We start from the raw sequence: 13,920 nt of genomic DNA on the forward strand, positions 1-13,920 counted from the left end.
AGAGAGCTATGGGACCCATCACACTGGCATTTTACCATTTCCTTGGTGACTCTGTTGGTCCTTCTTTTCTTGGCAGTTTAACATTTTATTTTGACTGTATTATCCTCCTGTGAGATTAATAGTGTTTTCAACCTCTTCATGCCAATAAAAGCCTCCTTGGATGTGTCTCTTAATTTGTCATTCATGTTATTCAGGGGCTGATATTTGCAAAGATTGTAGTGAGGATATAATAATTCTGGTGTAAATTTAAATTTTCTCATTGCTTCTGTACATAGATGCGTGCATTTGCTTCTAATACAAGTAAATTCTTGCCATTTCCTGGCAGGTTTCCTGCTTGAGAATCTCTAGTCTAAAGTGGTGCAACTAGGCATTTCTAATAACTTACTATTTTATGCTTGTCTTATTTTTATAAATAACTGTCAGGTGTTACAGAAGAGGACAGGCCTCCAGAACTGCAGAAAACAAAGACTACACCACCTGTAAACAGACAGACGGTGGATGCTGAGGAGCTGGAGGCTCTCAGAAAGTCTGTGGAGGAGTTTTTCTGCTTTTCCTATGGTGGGTGCTTTAAATTCTTCTGAAGAGCTGTTCTAGATTTTTAAAATTTTATTCTATTTGGGAGGAAAAAACTGCATGATCTTAGCCTTCCAACTACACTGCTATTTTTAGAAACTTTTAGTAGCTGTTTCTAAAAAATACACATGTAGTGGTTCTTCTTGATGTATTTTGTGGGATGTGATTTGAGATTATTGCACAGTGCATACTGCCAGCAGTATTTGGTTTTCTGAGAAGATTTGCATCCACACTTTGCTTTTGCTCCAGTTCTGTCCAAAGTAACAAAGTTTTATGAGGGACTCATCCTTTTGCTAGCTTCAGCAGTCTCAACATCAAAACAACTCCTCTTTTTTTTTTCTAGGTAAAGCTTTAGGAAAGTCAACGGCAGTACCTGTGCCATATGAAGAGATTCAGAGGAACCAGTCTGTTGTGATAGTGCAGGGCCTGCCTGAAGGAGTCACATTTAAACATCCATCAAATTATGATGTTTCCACCCTGAAATGGATTTTGGAAAACAAATCAGAGATCTCATTTAGTATCAACAGGTTATTTGCTCTCTTTCTTGTGCTGGTCTGTCCAATTTGGTTTTGTACTTAAGTAAAATTAATTTTAATTTTTAATTAAATACACTGCAGACTGTTTCTTTTAAACAGGAATTCTCTCTGTAATGTACACTACCAAGTAATTAACAATGTCTTTGCTAAAACTGAGTTTTTCTTCCCATATTTCCACACAGGCCTTTCCTAGAACCAAAGAAACAGATAGGTAAGTTAATGCTTATTCAAACTAAACAGAAAAAGATTGGATTTTGAGTTTAGGTAGCAATATATGTAGAGCATTTGGTCATGTAAATAAAGTGGAAAACTTTGCAGAAATTTCTAGACTGTGAGTTGCCTTACTTGTAAGTAACCCTTTCCTATACACAACCCTTTCCTTTATGCGTTTGCCAGGAGCAATTCATTAGAGATAATTCATTCTGTTTCACTCTTTGTCTTGATCAAATCCATTCTGTTTCATTCTTCATCCTTATACTGAATTTAAATTTAATGTGAATTGCATAGTATCCTAGGAGAAGGAGAAGTGAACATAGGAAAGACTGTTTTCAGTTTTTAGAAGATGCCAAGACGTTCTAGTGCTTGGGTTCCACTACCCAGCTGACTTTGGCATTTATATTTAATTTTAAAAAGTAACTTAATCTTCTGACGTGGCTAGGTATTGTAGTTCCTATGAAAGCCTCTATATATGACAAATTCTGAGCTAGAGTGAATATTGTAAAACTCTAGAGAGATTCACTTCTAGCTTAGGAGAAATCCCCTCTCCTCTTCCTTTTAGAGTATCATGTTGCTTTACTTGCTAAATGCATAAATGTGGGGATTTGTTTTATGAAAATGATGAAGCAATCTCTGTAGGAATGTAGTCAAAAAGGAAAAGTTTCATTTCTTAAGTGAAAGAGCCAGAAGTTGATGCTTGATTAGTAAAATTAGAGATGTGTTGCCTATGCTCAGGTTGAGGACTAGAGATGGAATATTACAGAAATTCTGTTAATAATATATTTCTATCAAAAATACAAGGTAGGTTTTCAGTGTGCTATGTGACATTCTAAAGCTGTTTGTGTCCCAGTAGAGTTTAATGGGATCTTTCATTATCTGTGAATAAGGAAAATATGAAAATATGCTTGTAAAATGTGAACAGGCTTTTGCTTTGTGAAATCAGTGTTATATTTTCAATTTATGTTTAAAGTAAATGGAGTACAGGAAATTCAGCTATTGTCTTTTAACTTTCAGAAGCTGATGTGACAGATCCTTCACATTCAGTTATACCCCCAAGTGAAAGGTGAATTTAAAATAATGTAGACTTTTTTTAATCAACTATCTGTTTTCATATTGTTATCTTAATATGCTTTTTCTGCCCAGCTGACCTTTGAATAACTTTTGCTTGCTTGGCATTATAAAAAGCAGGAAGCTCAATCTTCTCTTTCTTTTGATCATTGTGAGAAAACTGTTAAAAGTTAAACAAATGGTAAAGTTTCTCTTTAGTTTAAATAGCCCAGTGGGTGTTCCTAATTCACAGTCTGTTAGTCAGGGCTAAGTTTGCCATGTTTTATGGTACAGCAGTGAGGGAGAACAGATGTAATGTTGTCTTCTTCCCCTTCCTCAATTTGAAAAAAGTGATTTTTTTAAAAATTAGTAAATGAAGATACTGTGTCTGTAATATATCAAAAAATTGTTAATGTGAAAACAGGGATCAGTTTCCTGTGCTTCTGTGTTTCCCTCTCATTAAATGCTAAACATGATCTGAATATTGTGTATGCCTCAAAAAAATGTAGGAATAGGAGATTGCTGGCAGTTCAGTTGTAAAAAATCAGATAAGACAATATGCAGGGGATTTTAATTTTATGTTCTCGTTATAAAAAATTCTGAGAAACTGATTTTGCTTAACAAGCTATAAAGCTTTAAGAACTTCCCAGAAATATAAGGTTTGTTTTTAATAATGTCATTCTGTTTGATTTGCTTAATTTTACAGTTGTCCTCCTGTTAATGTGAAAACGGAACCAAGCAAGGATTCTGGTATGTTCAAAATTTTGCCTTAATTTGCAGAAAAGAAAAAAAAAAGCCAGATTCTGTTAGAATATTCTGTTAGAATGGTGACCTTAAGCAAAGACAGAAAAAAAAAGCTCAAAAAAAATATAAGTAGCAAAAAGACATCCTTGGTGAGACAGAAAAACTTTTCTTTCTTTCCTTGAAACTGTCCATTTTTCAGTTGGAGTTTTTATCAAATATTCAACCCTAGCCAAATGCTTCCATTACAAGTGGGAAATTACAAATTACAAAAATTTGTGATACATTGTAGACTAAATTTATCTTTATGTAATTTAGAGAAGAATTTATTTGTTAATATCCCTAAAATATTGAAAATGAAAAAATATCCATTTTCTAGCTAAAATAGAAGTAAAAAGTTCATACATAACAAGTTGTATTATTTGTTATTTAAGAATTGCCAGATCATTCCTAAGTTGCTCTGCAGGTAGCAGCTGATTCCCCAAGGCACTGTGATCTGTGGCAGTGTAATGCTGAAGTGTGTGCTGTGAGATGAAAGCATGTGTAATCCCATGAAAGCCAGCGAGGCAGCAGGTGTGCTGGGAGATAAACTGGTGGCTTTCCCTTCTGCTGGGTTGAGCTGCACTGCTCAATTTCCTATTCGAATTAAGTTTTCATATGTAGTCCAGCTTTTTGCTCTTGTTATTTGTGCTTCACAATTTTAAATTTGTGATTTAGGCACCCTCCATGGTTAATGTTGCTCTTGAGATACGCAAAGGATTAACATGAACTTTTTGCTAAGTCAGTCTCAGACTATTTCCAGTGCTGCTTTTTAGGCATTTTAAGTAATTCTCACAGAAGAGTGAGCAGGAACTTTTCCAGAACTTTCAGCACAATGAGTGATAAAATACATATTTTTCCTGTGGTAGCATGCAAAGAGGAAGGAGCCCATTTAAAAAATATTCTTCAGATCTGAGACAGCATCTGCAGGGGAGCCTAGTTTGTAGGGAGGTATTTAATCCTAGATTATTTCTGGGATTGACCAAACTGAAACATACAAAACCAGCAGGTCACTTTGTTACCATTGTTTTAGCTCAACAAATGTGTAATGTGGTTTTTTCCTTTTTTTTTTCTTTTTCTTTTTTGGTTTTTTTTTGTTTTTATAGAGACCAACGAGGATCATGGTGGGTGCTTTTGTTTGTTTTGTTTTAAGAATCTGATTATTATTGGTTTCCATATTTGATTCCTTTGTTGCTTCTACAGGAATTTCTTCCAAAATGTCAACAGTAACATTGAAACAGGAAAGAGATGATCCTAACTACTATCAATTTAATACTCCAGGTAATGATACTAATTTTCATATGTGTTTATCTCATTAAATGATCGATTGCCTAAATGTTGATCCCTTCATGCCTTTCGTTTTAGTAATTTTTGATCATTAAACATGCAGTTACTTAGCTCTGGTAGGATACAGCATTTCCATGCTGCCTATCATGTAAGTTGTTATGAAGAATACCAAAAGACTTAAAGAACAACTTCATTCCAAACCCATATGTGTGTGTTTGGTCTGAAGAAGTTCCAGGAGTCTTTTGAAACTGCTTGATGTATTTTTCTGAGGGTGCAATGTGCAGACTCTACAATTCAATGACTTTGTTAAACAGGAAATGAACCTTTATAGTGATACTTTCTAGAGCACTGCTTGAATTTTTTCTTTAGTTTAAAGTTTCAATAACTTTTGTACACTGTACATCATATAATCAGCCATTCTATGATTCTATGACTGTAAGTGTATCAATCACTTCCTCTGTAGGAAAGACCAATATGTATCAAAATTGTATTGAAAGGTTTATATATGTGAACAAAGCATAACAATGTTTATGAGTTCCCTGGCTCAGCCTCCATGTATGTTTTAAGTTTTCTCCCAGTTGTTTTGCCTCACCTCTATGTATCCAGTTTACACATTCACCTCAGCTAGGAGAAAACAGAAATTGTTTTTTTCTGTTGGCATGAACAGTAATTAAGAAATTGTGACTATAAATGGCAATATAAAATAACTAAAACATTAAATTTATAATTTCAACCTATGTGTATTTGTTATTAGGTTAATTGACTACTATACAAAGAAACATGGGCAAGCCACCACACATCTCTCAATGACAGTTATACATTCAACAGCGGAGTGCAAAACAGCACTTCCCTTCAATTTTGTGAATATTATATATTATTGTGATAACATTTTGTGTGTGCTCAGACATGAAGATTCTTGAGACTGTTTTCTTATGTGCTTTACTCACTAACTATGGGGATGTGGAATCAATATTTTCATTCTGGCGTATCTCAAGAAACATAGGAGCATTATTCAGAGAGACCTCAATCATAGCACAGCAAAGTGTCACCCTTTGAGTGCAGAACTGGAAAGGTCTTAGGATTATCTGCTCTTCATATGTGTACATTGCCTAGCCTTGGAGGCTTACAGGCTAGGCAAATTAGTGGTTTACAGGCATAATGTAGTAAAAGTAGATGCTGGTGTGAAGACAACCTCATAATTGTTCCTTGCAATACCAAGTCTTCTCATCCTTTTGCTTTTTATCGCCATTGTGGTTTTCCATTTCACGCATACAAATGATGTCAGAATTTGCTCAATAGCCCACAGTGTAACTCAATGCCATCTGAAGAGAGTCTGCACTGAAATCGCTTCTCTACAAAATAGTATCCATTGCACTGCAGCTGAAAAATCCAAGTCATGCAATATGCTTCTAGAGTGGAGTCTAAGCACATTTGACGGGGGGGATTTCTGTTGTCTTTCAAAGAACTCTAAATTTAAATCTTCTGGTTGATGGAGAGAAATATATATCTCTTTCTGATAAAGTGGTGTTTGAGGGATGACTCCCCCTCTCTGCCCGCAGTGTAGTTGTCCAAAACAGCGTTTAAAACAAGACAGAACTGAGTATATTGGTAGAAGTAATGGGGTGCTGTGAGCTAAAAGATGTTTTCTCTTTTATGTCAAGTCATGCTGACTAGAGAAGTAAAGCAGCCTTCCCTTCATTCTTCATGTCACTCTGATTCAAGCCAAAGTTTGTCCAGACTATAGAGCTATAAATTCTGGAGGTACATAGGTGTTTGTGTGTGGGTGATGGTGCTGTACAAGAAGTGAACCTTTAAAGAGTGGTTGTTCTGAGGGGTGTTCCTGAGGAATGACATAGTCTGCCCCAGCATTGCCTTTGGACAGATGTGCTACAAAATGAAGAAAAGAGATAAGGTAGTAGATTTTGCTAAAAATAATGACCTACAGCAAAAGGCAGGCTTATCCATTTCTGAGAAGAAAGAGTTTAAGTGTTAGAGAATAGCAATCTGCTTGGGCTTCCTGGAGAAAATGATTCACTGATAAAATTTCATGGTTGTATTTTTTCTCTAAGTGCTTCCTCTCAAAGATCTGTAATGCTGATCGATGTGCTATGTGCCTGGATGGCACACTAACTCTTCATGTTAATCAAAGAGGGAAAATTCTGTCTGTAGGTGGATGTTCTCATCTCGGTTGAAGGTTGCACAATTTAGATGTTGCCATGAGTTAATACTGAATTACTGAATTTAGAATTGTTTTAGCAGTACACAGTAAGATGACTGAGACATAGGGACTTCAGCCATCTAAAACTTCATGTAGGTGTATTGACAGAGAATAAGGGGCAGTTTTCTGTCAGTGGGCTCTAGCACTGTCTTAAGTTACAAAGTAAGAGGTAATGAAAAGTATGTATTCTATTACCATCTTCATAAGCTGTTAGAACAGGTGGGGCAGTGTTCCTTATCTCTCCTCCATGACTCATTCCTGATAACTGTGGGGTCATATCTGCTAATGGGCCATCAAATCTCACTGCATGACTCATGAAATGACATCATTCCATTGGGAGATGCTCTGCCTAGGGGGAGGAACCAAGGATTCCTGCCTGGATAGAATCTGTGGCTTGGAATACCATGGATAGTCTTGCCTACTGAATTCCTAGAGGACAAGAGCTACATAACCACCACTGGACCTTCAGAGGAACAGCAGACCCTTCTACAGGATCACTGCATCAACAGAACCACATCTATCACTCCAACAGATCTGCAGCTACCATTTAATGGGACTGCTGCTACCACCATCCTGACCAACGGGGTATCACATATTCTCACTCTGTCAGTTTAAGCCAGTGTTTTCTCTTTTTATTTTAATTTTCCAATTAAATGGTTGTTCTGACTTGGAATCTCCCACTGGTTTGCTTTCAAACTAGTACAAACACTATGGCAGTGGATGTTTTTTTCAAGTGTCCAGGACAAATGTGAAGGTTACTACAGTGTTAAACTTGAGGGAGACCAAAGACAACCTGTTCTGGGAAAAAGGTGCAGATTTTGATGATTGACTAAATGAGGAAAAGGACTGTATTATCATCAGGATTAGGTGACACCTCCTGGGGCATTCCAGCTATGTTAGTTAGTGTTCTTGCATGTGCCTGACCTGTAAGTATCAGTTACTATGGCTCTTACATAACTGAGAATTCTGTGTCTTGGTTTAGTGGTTTAAATATAATTCAGTATTTTTACTAGAAACGAACAAATTAAATAATCATTTCTCCAGAGTCAGATGTATTTTCAGATTTGAGAATACCCCATTTGTCCTATATAAAACCAAACCTTTGGGGCTTATAAATCTGGTACAGCTGAGTGAGTCCTGAGTGCTCTGTGCTTTATCATCACAGGATAAAGCAGGGTTTTTTGTGGCATAACCCCTACAGAACTGAATTATTTGCTGACTTTGTGACCAAACACTTTGTAAAAGTGGCATGTTGTCCTGTAAAGTTTGTGAATGTAGGTCTTCACTGATGCCTTGAAGTTAAAATGAAGAAAAATGGAAGCAGAAGGAAAAGGCTGTAAACAGTCTGTCCTGTGAATTGCCTGGTTCAGTTTTTAAGACACCTAGAAGTGAGTAAAAAACTGCCTAACAGCTTTTCTCTTTAAAACACCATGTAGTTGAGCAATGCTGTCGGTTTTGGAATTCTTGACAATGTTAGTGAGGCAGTTAAAATACAGGACATTCATCCAAACCCAAATGAGATTGAAAATGTCATCTTCTACAAACAAAAAGCCCAAAATGTGAATGTAAACTTTGCATTTATTCTCACTCTGAAACCTTAGAAGTAAAGAATGTCTATTCGTATGTCTCTAATAACAAAATACTTCTCCTTTGGAGATCTCTCAGAACACTAGACATAATGTTCATTTTAATTGAGCTAAATCTGTGAAGCTAGCTGGCCTGTAACACTGAGTGTGCAGATATTATCTTAAACCAAGAAATTCCAGAATATATAGTGAGCACAATGTTGTGCTTCCTGAAGGGAATCACATCTAGTTCACATTGCTACTGTATGGGTAGTCTGTAAAAAGGCCAGAACAGAGAGCATTGCTTATCCATGAGGTGATAAATCCATTCCTTCTGCCACGTGGCACAGGTTTGGCTGTGTAGTGTTAGGACATTAGGACATAATCCTACACATCTGAAGTTCAGATTCCAAGACATAAGCATACTGAAAGATTTTCATTCTAAGGTGTCCTGTGGTTTTAGTAATTAAATCTCCCACTTCTGTGTCCATCCTTCCTCCTACATTCTACCTTCACTGGTAGAATTTAGTTATTTTTTCTTGAGTTTTCTTATTTTTCTATTTTTTGATTTTTTTCATATCTTTATTTCTGGATGGAGCTTCTTTTGATCTGGTTACCACTGCACTTGATTTTTGCTTTCTGTGGTTATGTCATATCTGTGTATTTCTGCCTGTTGTGTGCATTAATGCAGTAAAGTGGAAATGCATCTGTTTTAATTAATATCTCTTGGTGGTAGAACTCTTTTAAATTTAATTTTCTAGTCTTTACTGAATTAGGATAGCAGAATCTATTGTTTGACATGTTTTAATTTCTGAAACAACTTTTTCATACTGCTTTTTTCCTGTGTCCAAGCTTTGTAATATGGAAAAAATGTTCAAGTTTCATGAAATGGTCTGTATTGGTCACTTTTGAAAAAAAAAATCTAATGGTTTTGCTACATGTACTGTAGTTTTTATCAGTATTGCAGATAAAAGTAATGAATTCTCTGTGCTTAATCCCAAGGGCTGTAAATCTACTAAGTTTATCTTTTTAACTAGAGAAATATTTCTTCAAGTTTAAATGCATGAAAGACTATTAGTTTTCCTTTTTTACTGCTGTCACAGCATATATTTGGCACAAAGATAATGTAATACAGAGAATGCTTCAGAATATGGGGGTAAAACTATCCTGTCAGAATTTTTGAATTTAGGAATAAATGCAAAACTCTGCATATTTTGAGATATTTGATTACAGTGGGATGCATACTTCTGTGTGTCAGTGCCTTATGAGTAATAATAATTGCATGTTCACAGGAGTGCTTAGGAAATGACAGACCTGACTGGGTGCATCTGCTGAATATGCTGATTTAAATAAAAGCAAATTTAGTCCATGAAGACATTTTCAGCACATCCAGGGGGTTGTGTTCTATTCCCACTCACCCCTAACAGTTGCAGATCATGCTATTGGTATGAGAATTCTTTCTGCTGAGGCCTGGAGGACCACCAGTGTCTCTGGCTCCTTTTCCTCCCTGTTCTTCCCCATCTTTGGACTATGGTCTAGGCTGTGCCAACATCAATGTTTGTGGAGCTGTGTTTTGAACAAAATCGGGGAGCTCCTCTGAAGTAAACAGGTTAAAAAAAAAAAGGGGGGAAATGCCTTCCCCCAGCAAAGAAAAGTGGCAGGAGCAGATCTAAGCAGCACTTGCTGAAAGAAATGTGTTTCAAGCAAAGAACTTTGCATAGGTTCCTCACTTGAAATGCTGTTCATTTTTAATCTCTTTGAAAATCTGAATAATCAAATTAGGCAGAACTGTTCAAGTTAGCATTATTGTAACTACCTAATTATCATTATTTTCTTTAATATTTAAATATTCACTTATTTGATACTGTATATGTACTTTAGGTTGTTATGTTTGCCCGATTATCCAATCACAAAAGAAAACCAAACAAAATTAAATGTAGCAGCAATTTTAATTAAGTAGTAATGTATATAAAATTATTTAATTAAGTAATAATGTATATAAAATTGAATACACTTGAAATATTGACAGTTTTAATTTGGGTAAAATAAGGAATAATTTGGTTCTGATAATAGCACATAAGGAAAAATAACCCCGCGGGGTACTGAGTGCAAGGCTTTTGAACCCCTGCCACCTCATATACAAGCTTAGCAAGGCAAAATCCCCCTTTTTATGCTGTATGTCATCACCATCTCCTCCCATTTTTGATTCATCGCACCTGTATCACCACCCTCATCATCACCTTCGTCACGCATGCTGCACCATTCTTTTAGGTGGTCGCATCACTCTTTGGGGGTCTTCTTTGAGGAAGGCCTGTCCTCTTCCTCGGGTGTCCTTTACTTCACCTTTTGGACTACACATGCACACCAAGCTGATAAAATATAAGCCAAAGCTAACATAATATAAGCCAATATTATGTTCTGCCATTAAAGCAATAAATCTCATATAATTAACATTTTCCTGGTGACCAACCAAATTCTCCTCTCTTTCAGATAAGTTTAGTAATAGTTATCTTTTGCTTCTTCCTGTTCTGAGCATCTGCAGGAGAAGGGGGGGGGAACCCCTCCTCTTCCTTTCTTTCTTGGCATTATATTTTAATTGGTTTAGTATTTCCAAATATTAATTACTGTATTAATATTGATTACTGTTTCAATTTTGTCAGCACGAATCATACCTATTTACCACACAGTTGATTGAAATATTTACGAAGTCTGATTGTGACAATACTCTTTTCTGTATTTTCTTTCTTACTGTGCAGGTGCAGTAGAGTTTAGAATATTTCATTGCCTTATTAATTAACAGTAGCTTTTCTGTTGTGGCACTATTAATACTCTTGCTGATACATTTATGAACAAATATCTAAACAACTAAAATTTCTGGTCAGCTGTATGAGTTTATGCAGATTGCTTTTGCAAGTGCACACAGACATTCCCGGATTTGCACAGAACAATTAGTCCAAATCAGTCAGTTCCAGTTACTCCTGTTTGCCACACATAGGCAGGTTTTCCATACTTGTGCTATTTCTGTGGTATAGAATGGCCTCTTGCTCAGTGTGGTGTTGTTTGTGCTTTAAGCAGCTCAGCCTTTTAGCACAGCTGCAGGAGAGCCACAGCAGTAAGCAGTAGGATTGTTAATTTAGGAGTGTTAATTTAATCTGTTAAGTGTAGTTTCTGTGCTGCTTTCTGCACCAGTCTTTTTTAACCAGTCTGTAGTCTTCAAAAGAACTCTTGTAAGGAAAAGTAAACAGCATTGGAGTGTCATAAATTACTTTAATCCCCGTGAATTTATGTATTTAATGTAGGTAGGAATGTTGAAGTCAAAGAATACTCCTTAGGAATATAAACTTTAATGAACAGGAAAAAGATCTAGCTGATTAAAATGTCATTGAAGAAAGGCAGAAGCATCAACATTTCCTTCTTAAAAATTAGTTTATTAGTTTAAAACCTGCTGTTCAGCATGAGTCACTTGTTCAGTAATCCAAGAAATGCACAATGCTGCCACTGTCCCCATTTTTATTCTGTTGAACCAAGCAAGTAAGGATTTATAAATATTTAATATTTAACAGAGTCTTTCCGCAGTTTAACATTACAGAAAGTATCAAGTGAGCAAATAATACAGGAAGTTAAAAGTTACTTGGCAAATTCCTGTATGGGCTGGAAGTACATGTTTGTTGTGAGACATCCTTAAAAACTGTTCTCTCTGTTCTCTAGCAGGCCCTTCCAAAACATCAGAGATAGAGGAAAACATTGCTCCTGGAAAAATTTACACAGGTAGATCTTTTGCTTGTATGTTTTCCTCACATCTGTTTTAGAAATTGAGTGTTTGAGTTTTGCATTTCACAGCTTTGCTACTTGATTTGCCGTAAAACTGAGGGTATTGGAACTTAAACATGAACAGAAATAAAAATTACAGTTGCTTTAATTTCCAGCAGTCCAAGTAGACAGACATGTAGATAGGAACTTAATTTCTTCCTTTTCTAAATTCAAAGAGGAGCATCAGGTTGATCACTCTAAAGTACAAGTTGTTTGTGTAAATTGGTAGGTTTCTCAAGAAATTCAGTCTGTTTCATAATGACTTACAGTGTTTCATAAAACTCTGCTTTATAAATTGTAAGTGCAACTTAACTATGTTTTTCAGTTCAGTGTGAGGTGAATGAGCACATAAATAAATAAATAGAAAGTCTGTGCCAGTCAAAGCAGTACCTTACCAAAACTCTGTAATAGCTGAAATGACTTTACAAAAAAATGGTGCGATTTTTTTCAGCTGTTTACAGTTTACATTAAAAATATTAGATTGCCCATTTGCAAAGACTAGAAAATATTACCTGCATTTAACACAATGAATTTCGAAGTGAGGTCAGAATGTTCCTGCAACCATGTATTTCTAAGATGAGAAAACAGTCTTCTGAGTCTTGTTCACATGAACAAAATAATTCTGTAAGTTCTCCTGGGAAAATCCTTACTTTAAATAGTAAGGATTAAAAATTGTTAAAGATTCCTTATGTATTTTGACTGTGATATCTTTTTACTTTATATTTGTAAAGGAAACCATCAGCATAGTATAATACTTAAGCATAGAGAGATGTAAAAGAAAATACTCTTCAAAATGCACTAGTGTAGCTTTAGTCTGCTGGAATAACTAAAATATGTTCCTTCATGCACTGCTCCTTAATTTTGGTAGAGTTTCTGATACAATTAGCTTCACTTTGCTTGACTGTAGTGCAGCTAATCATAAATTGCTCTTTTTCACATTGAGTGTTGATTGGCTGATCCTGCTTGTCTTGTTGGGGCACTCTGTCCCAACAAAAGCACTGTGATCATGAATTTCCCTCCCATGTTTGGTTGTTGGCCTTGCAGCCTGGTATGGAACTCTTGATAGCGCAGCAGCCATGAGTCTGTAGAGCTGGTAAAAAAAATCCCTGCTCTGTGGGGAGAGGCAGCCTTTGTTTATGTTTTCAGTAGTCCTGGGTAGGAGAGGGGAATATCCTTAAGATTGTATTAACCCTACAAAGCCAAGAAGATGAAATTTCCTTCAATCATAGCAGCAGCTGTGCTCTGCTGCATGAGCACTTCAGCAAATGTAATCTTCACTTCTTTGCCTTTGTCTGGAATTGCTCAGAGGCTCATGGTAAAATAACTTTGCTTCTATTTTTGTTGCATGCTCTGAGTGCAGAGGGCTTCTTTGACTGTGTTGGTTTAGATGCATGGAATGTTTGGTTGAAAGTCTTGTCCATGTCCATCATTCAACTGTCCTGTTTTTCCTTTTTCAGAGACCTCCCAGCCTGACTCATCAGACACAAGTGAGGATTCTGAGGCTGAGTTCTGTAACGAAGGTCAGTTCCCCATGTCATTGATTTCAGGCATTTTTCTATCCAGAATATGTTTTCCAAAGCCTGCATTAATTGGCAGTGAATGAAGAGAATGGTGTGCGGGTGTTGAGTGTAGTTTGGATTGTGCACTGCTTGGTAAACGAACCGGATGGAGAAGTTTTAGAAAACCCCAAATATACTGAAGCATATTGTACTTGATGGACTGGTTTTGAAATGATGCCTGACAGAAATGTGTATCCTTGGTGTAATTTTCAGGTGTTGGTAATGAAAAGTCATTGAACTGAGAAGGTGTTATAAGATTCCTTCATTCTGGAGAGCACATTTCTTGCTAAGCACACTGTAGTTATATGTAACATTTGTAGTTTAGAAAT

At 36.2% G+C, this 13,920-nt stretch overlaps 1 protein-coding gene across 11 annotated transcripts in view; it reads left to right on the forward strand.

Annotated features, from left to right (window-relative positions):
- GTF2I (general transcription factor IIi) overlaps positions 1-13,920 on the forward strand; it is an 81,898-nt gene that overhangs the window by 21,313 nt on the left and 46,665 nt on the right. For 7 of the 11 annotated variants that reach the window (XR_005259411.1, XM_038157784.1, XM_038157782.1 and 4 more), the window contains exons 4-12: positions 424-558; positions 917-1,100; positions 1,292-1,320; positions 2,340-2,388; positions 3,079-3,122; positions 4,259-4,276; positions 4,356-4,433; positions 11,931-11,990; positions 13,490-13,552. Coding sequence is in view for 10 of the 11 variants with exons in the window: in XM_038157784.1 (XP_038013712.1) it covers positions 424-558; positions 917-1,100; positions 1,292-1,320; positions 2,340-2,388; positions 3,079-3,122; positions 4,259-4,276; positions 4,356-4,433; positions 11,931-11,990; positions 13,490-13,552 (660 nt within the window). In the remaining variant the exon portion in view is untranslated. The remainder of the gene's footprint in view (positions 1-423; positions 559-916; positions 1,101-1,291; positions 1,321-2,339; positions 2,389-3,078; positions 3,123-4,258; positions 4,277-4,355; positions 4,434-11,930; positions 11,991-13,489; positions 13,553-13,920) is intronic. The other 4 variants (XM_038157780.1, XM_038157787.1, XM_038157779.1 and 1 more) reach the window with 3 other exon arrangements.

The sequence above is a fragment of the Motacilla alba genome, chromosome 19 (genome assembly GCF_015832195.1).
Source record: "Motacilla alba alba isolate MOTALB_02 chromosome 19, Motacilla_alba_V1.0_pri, whole genome shotgun sequence".
Lineage (NCBI taxonomy): Eukaryota > Metazoa > Chordata > Aves > Passeriformes > Motacillidae > Motacilla > Motacilla alba.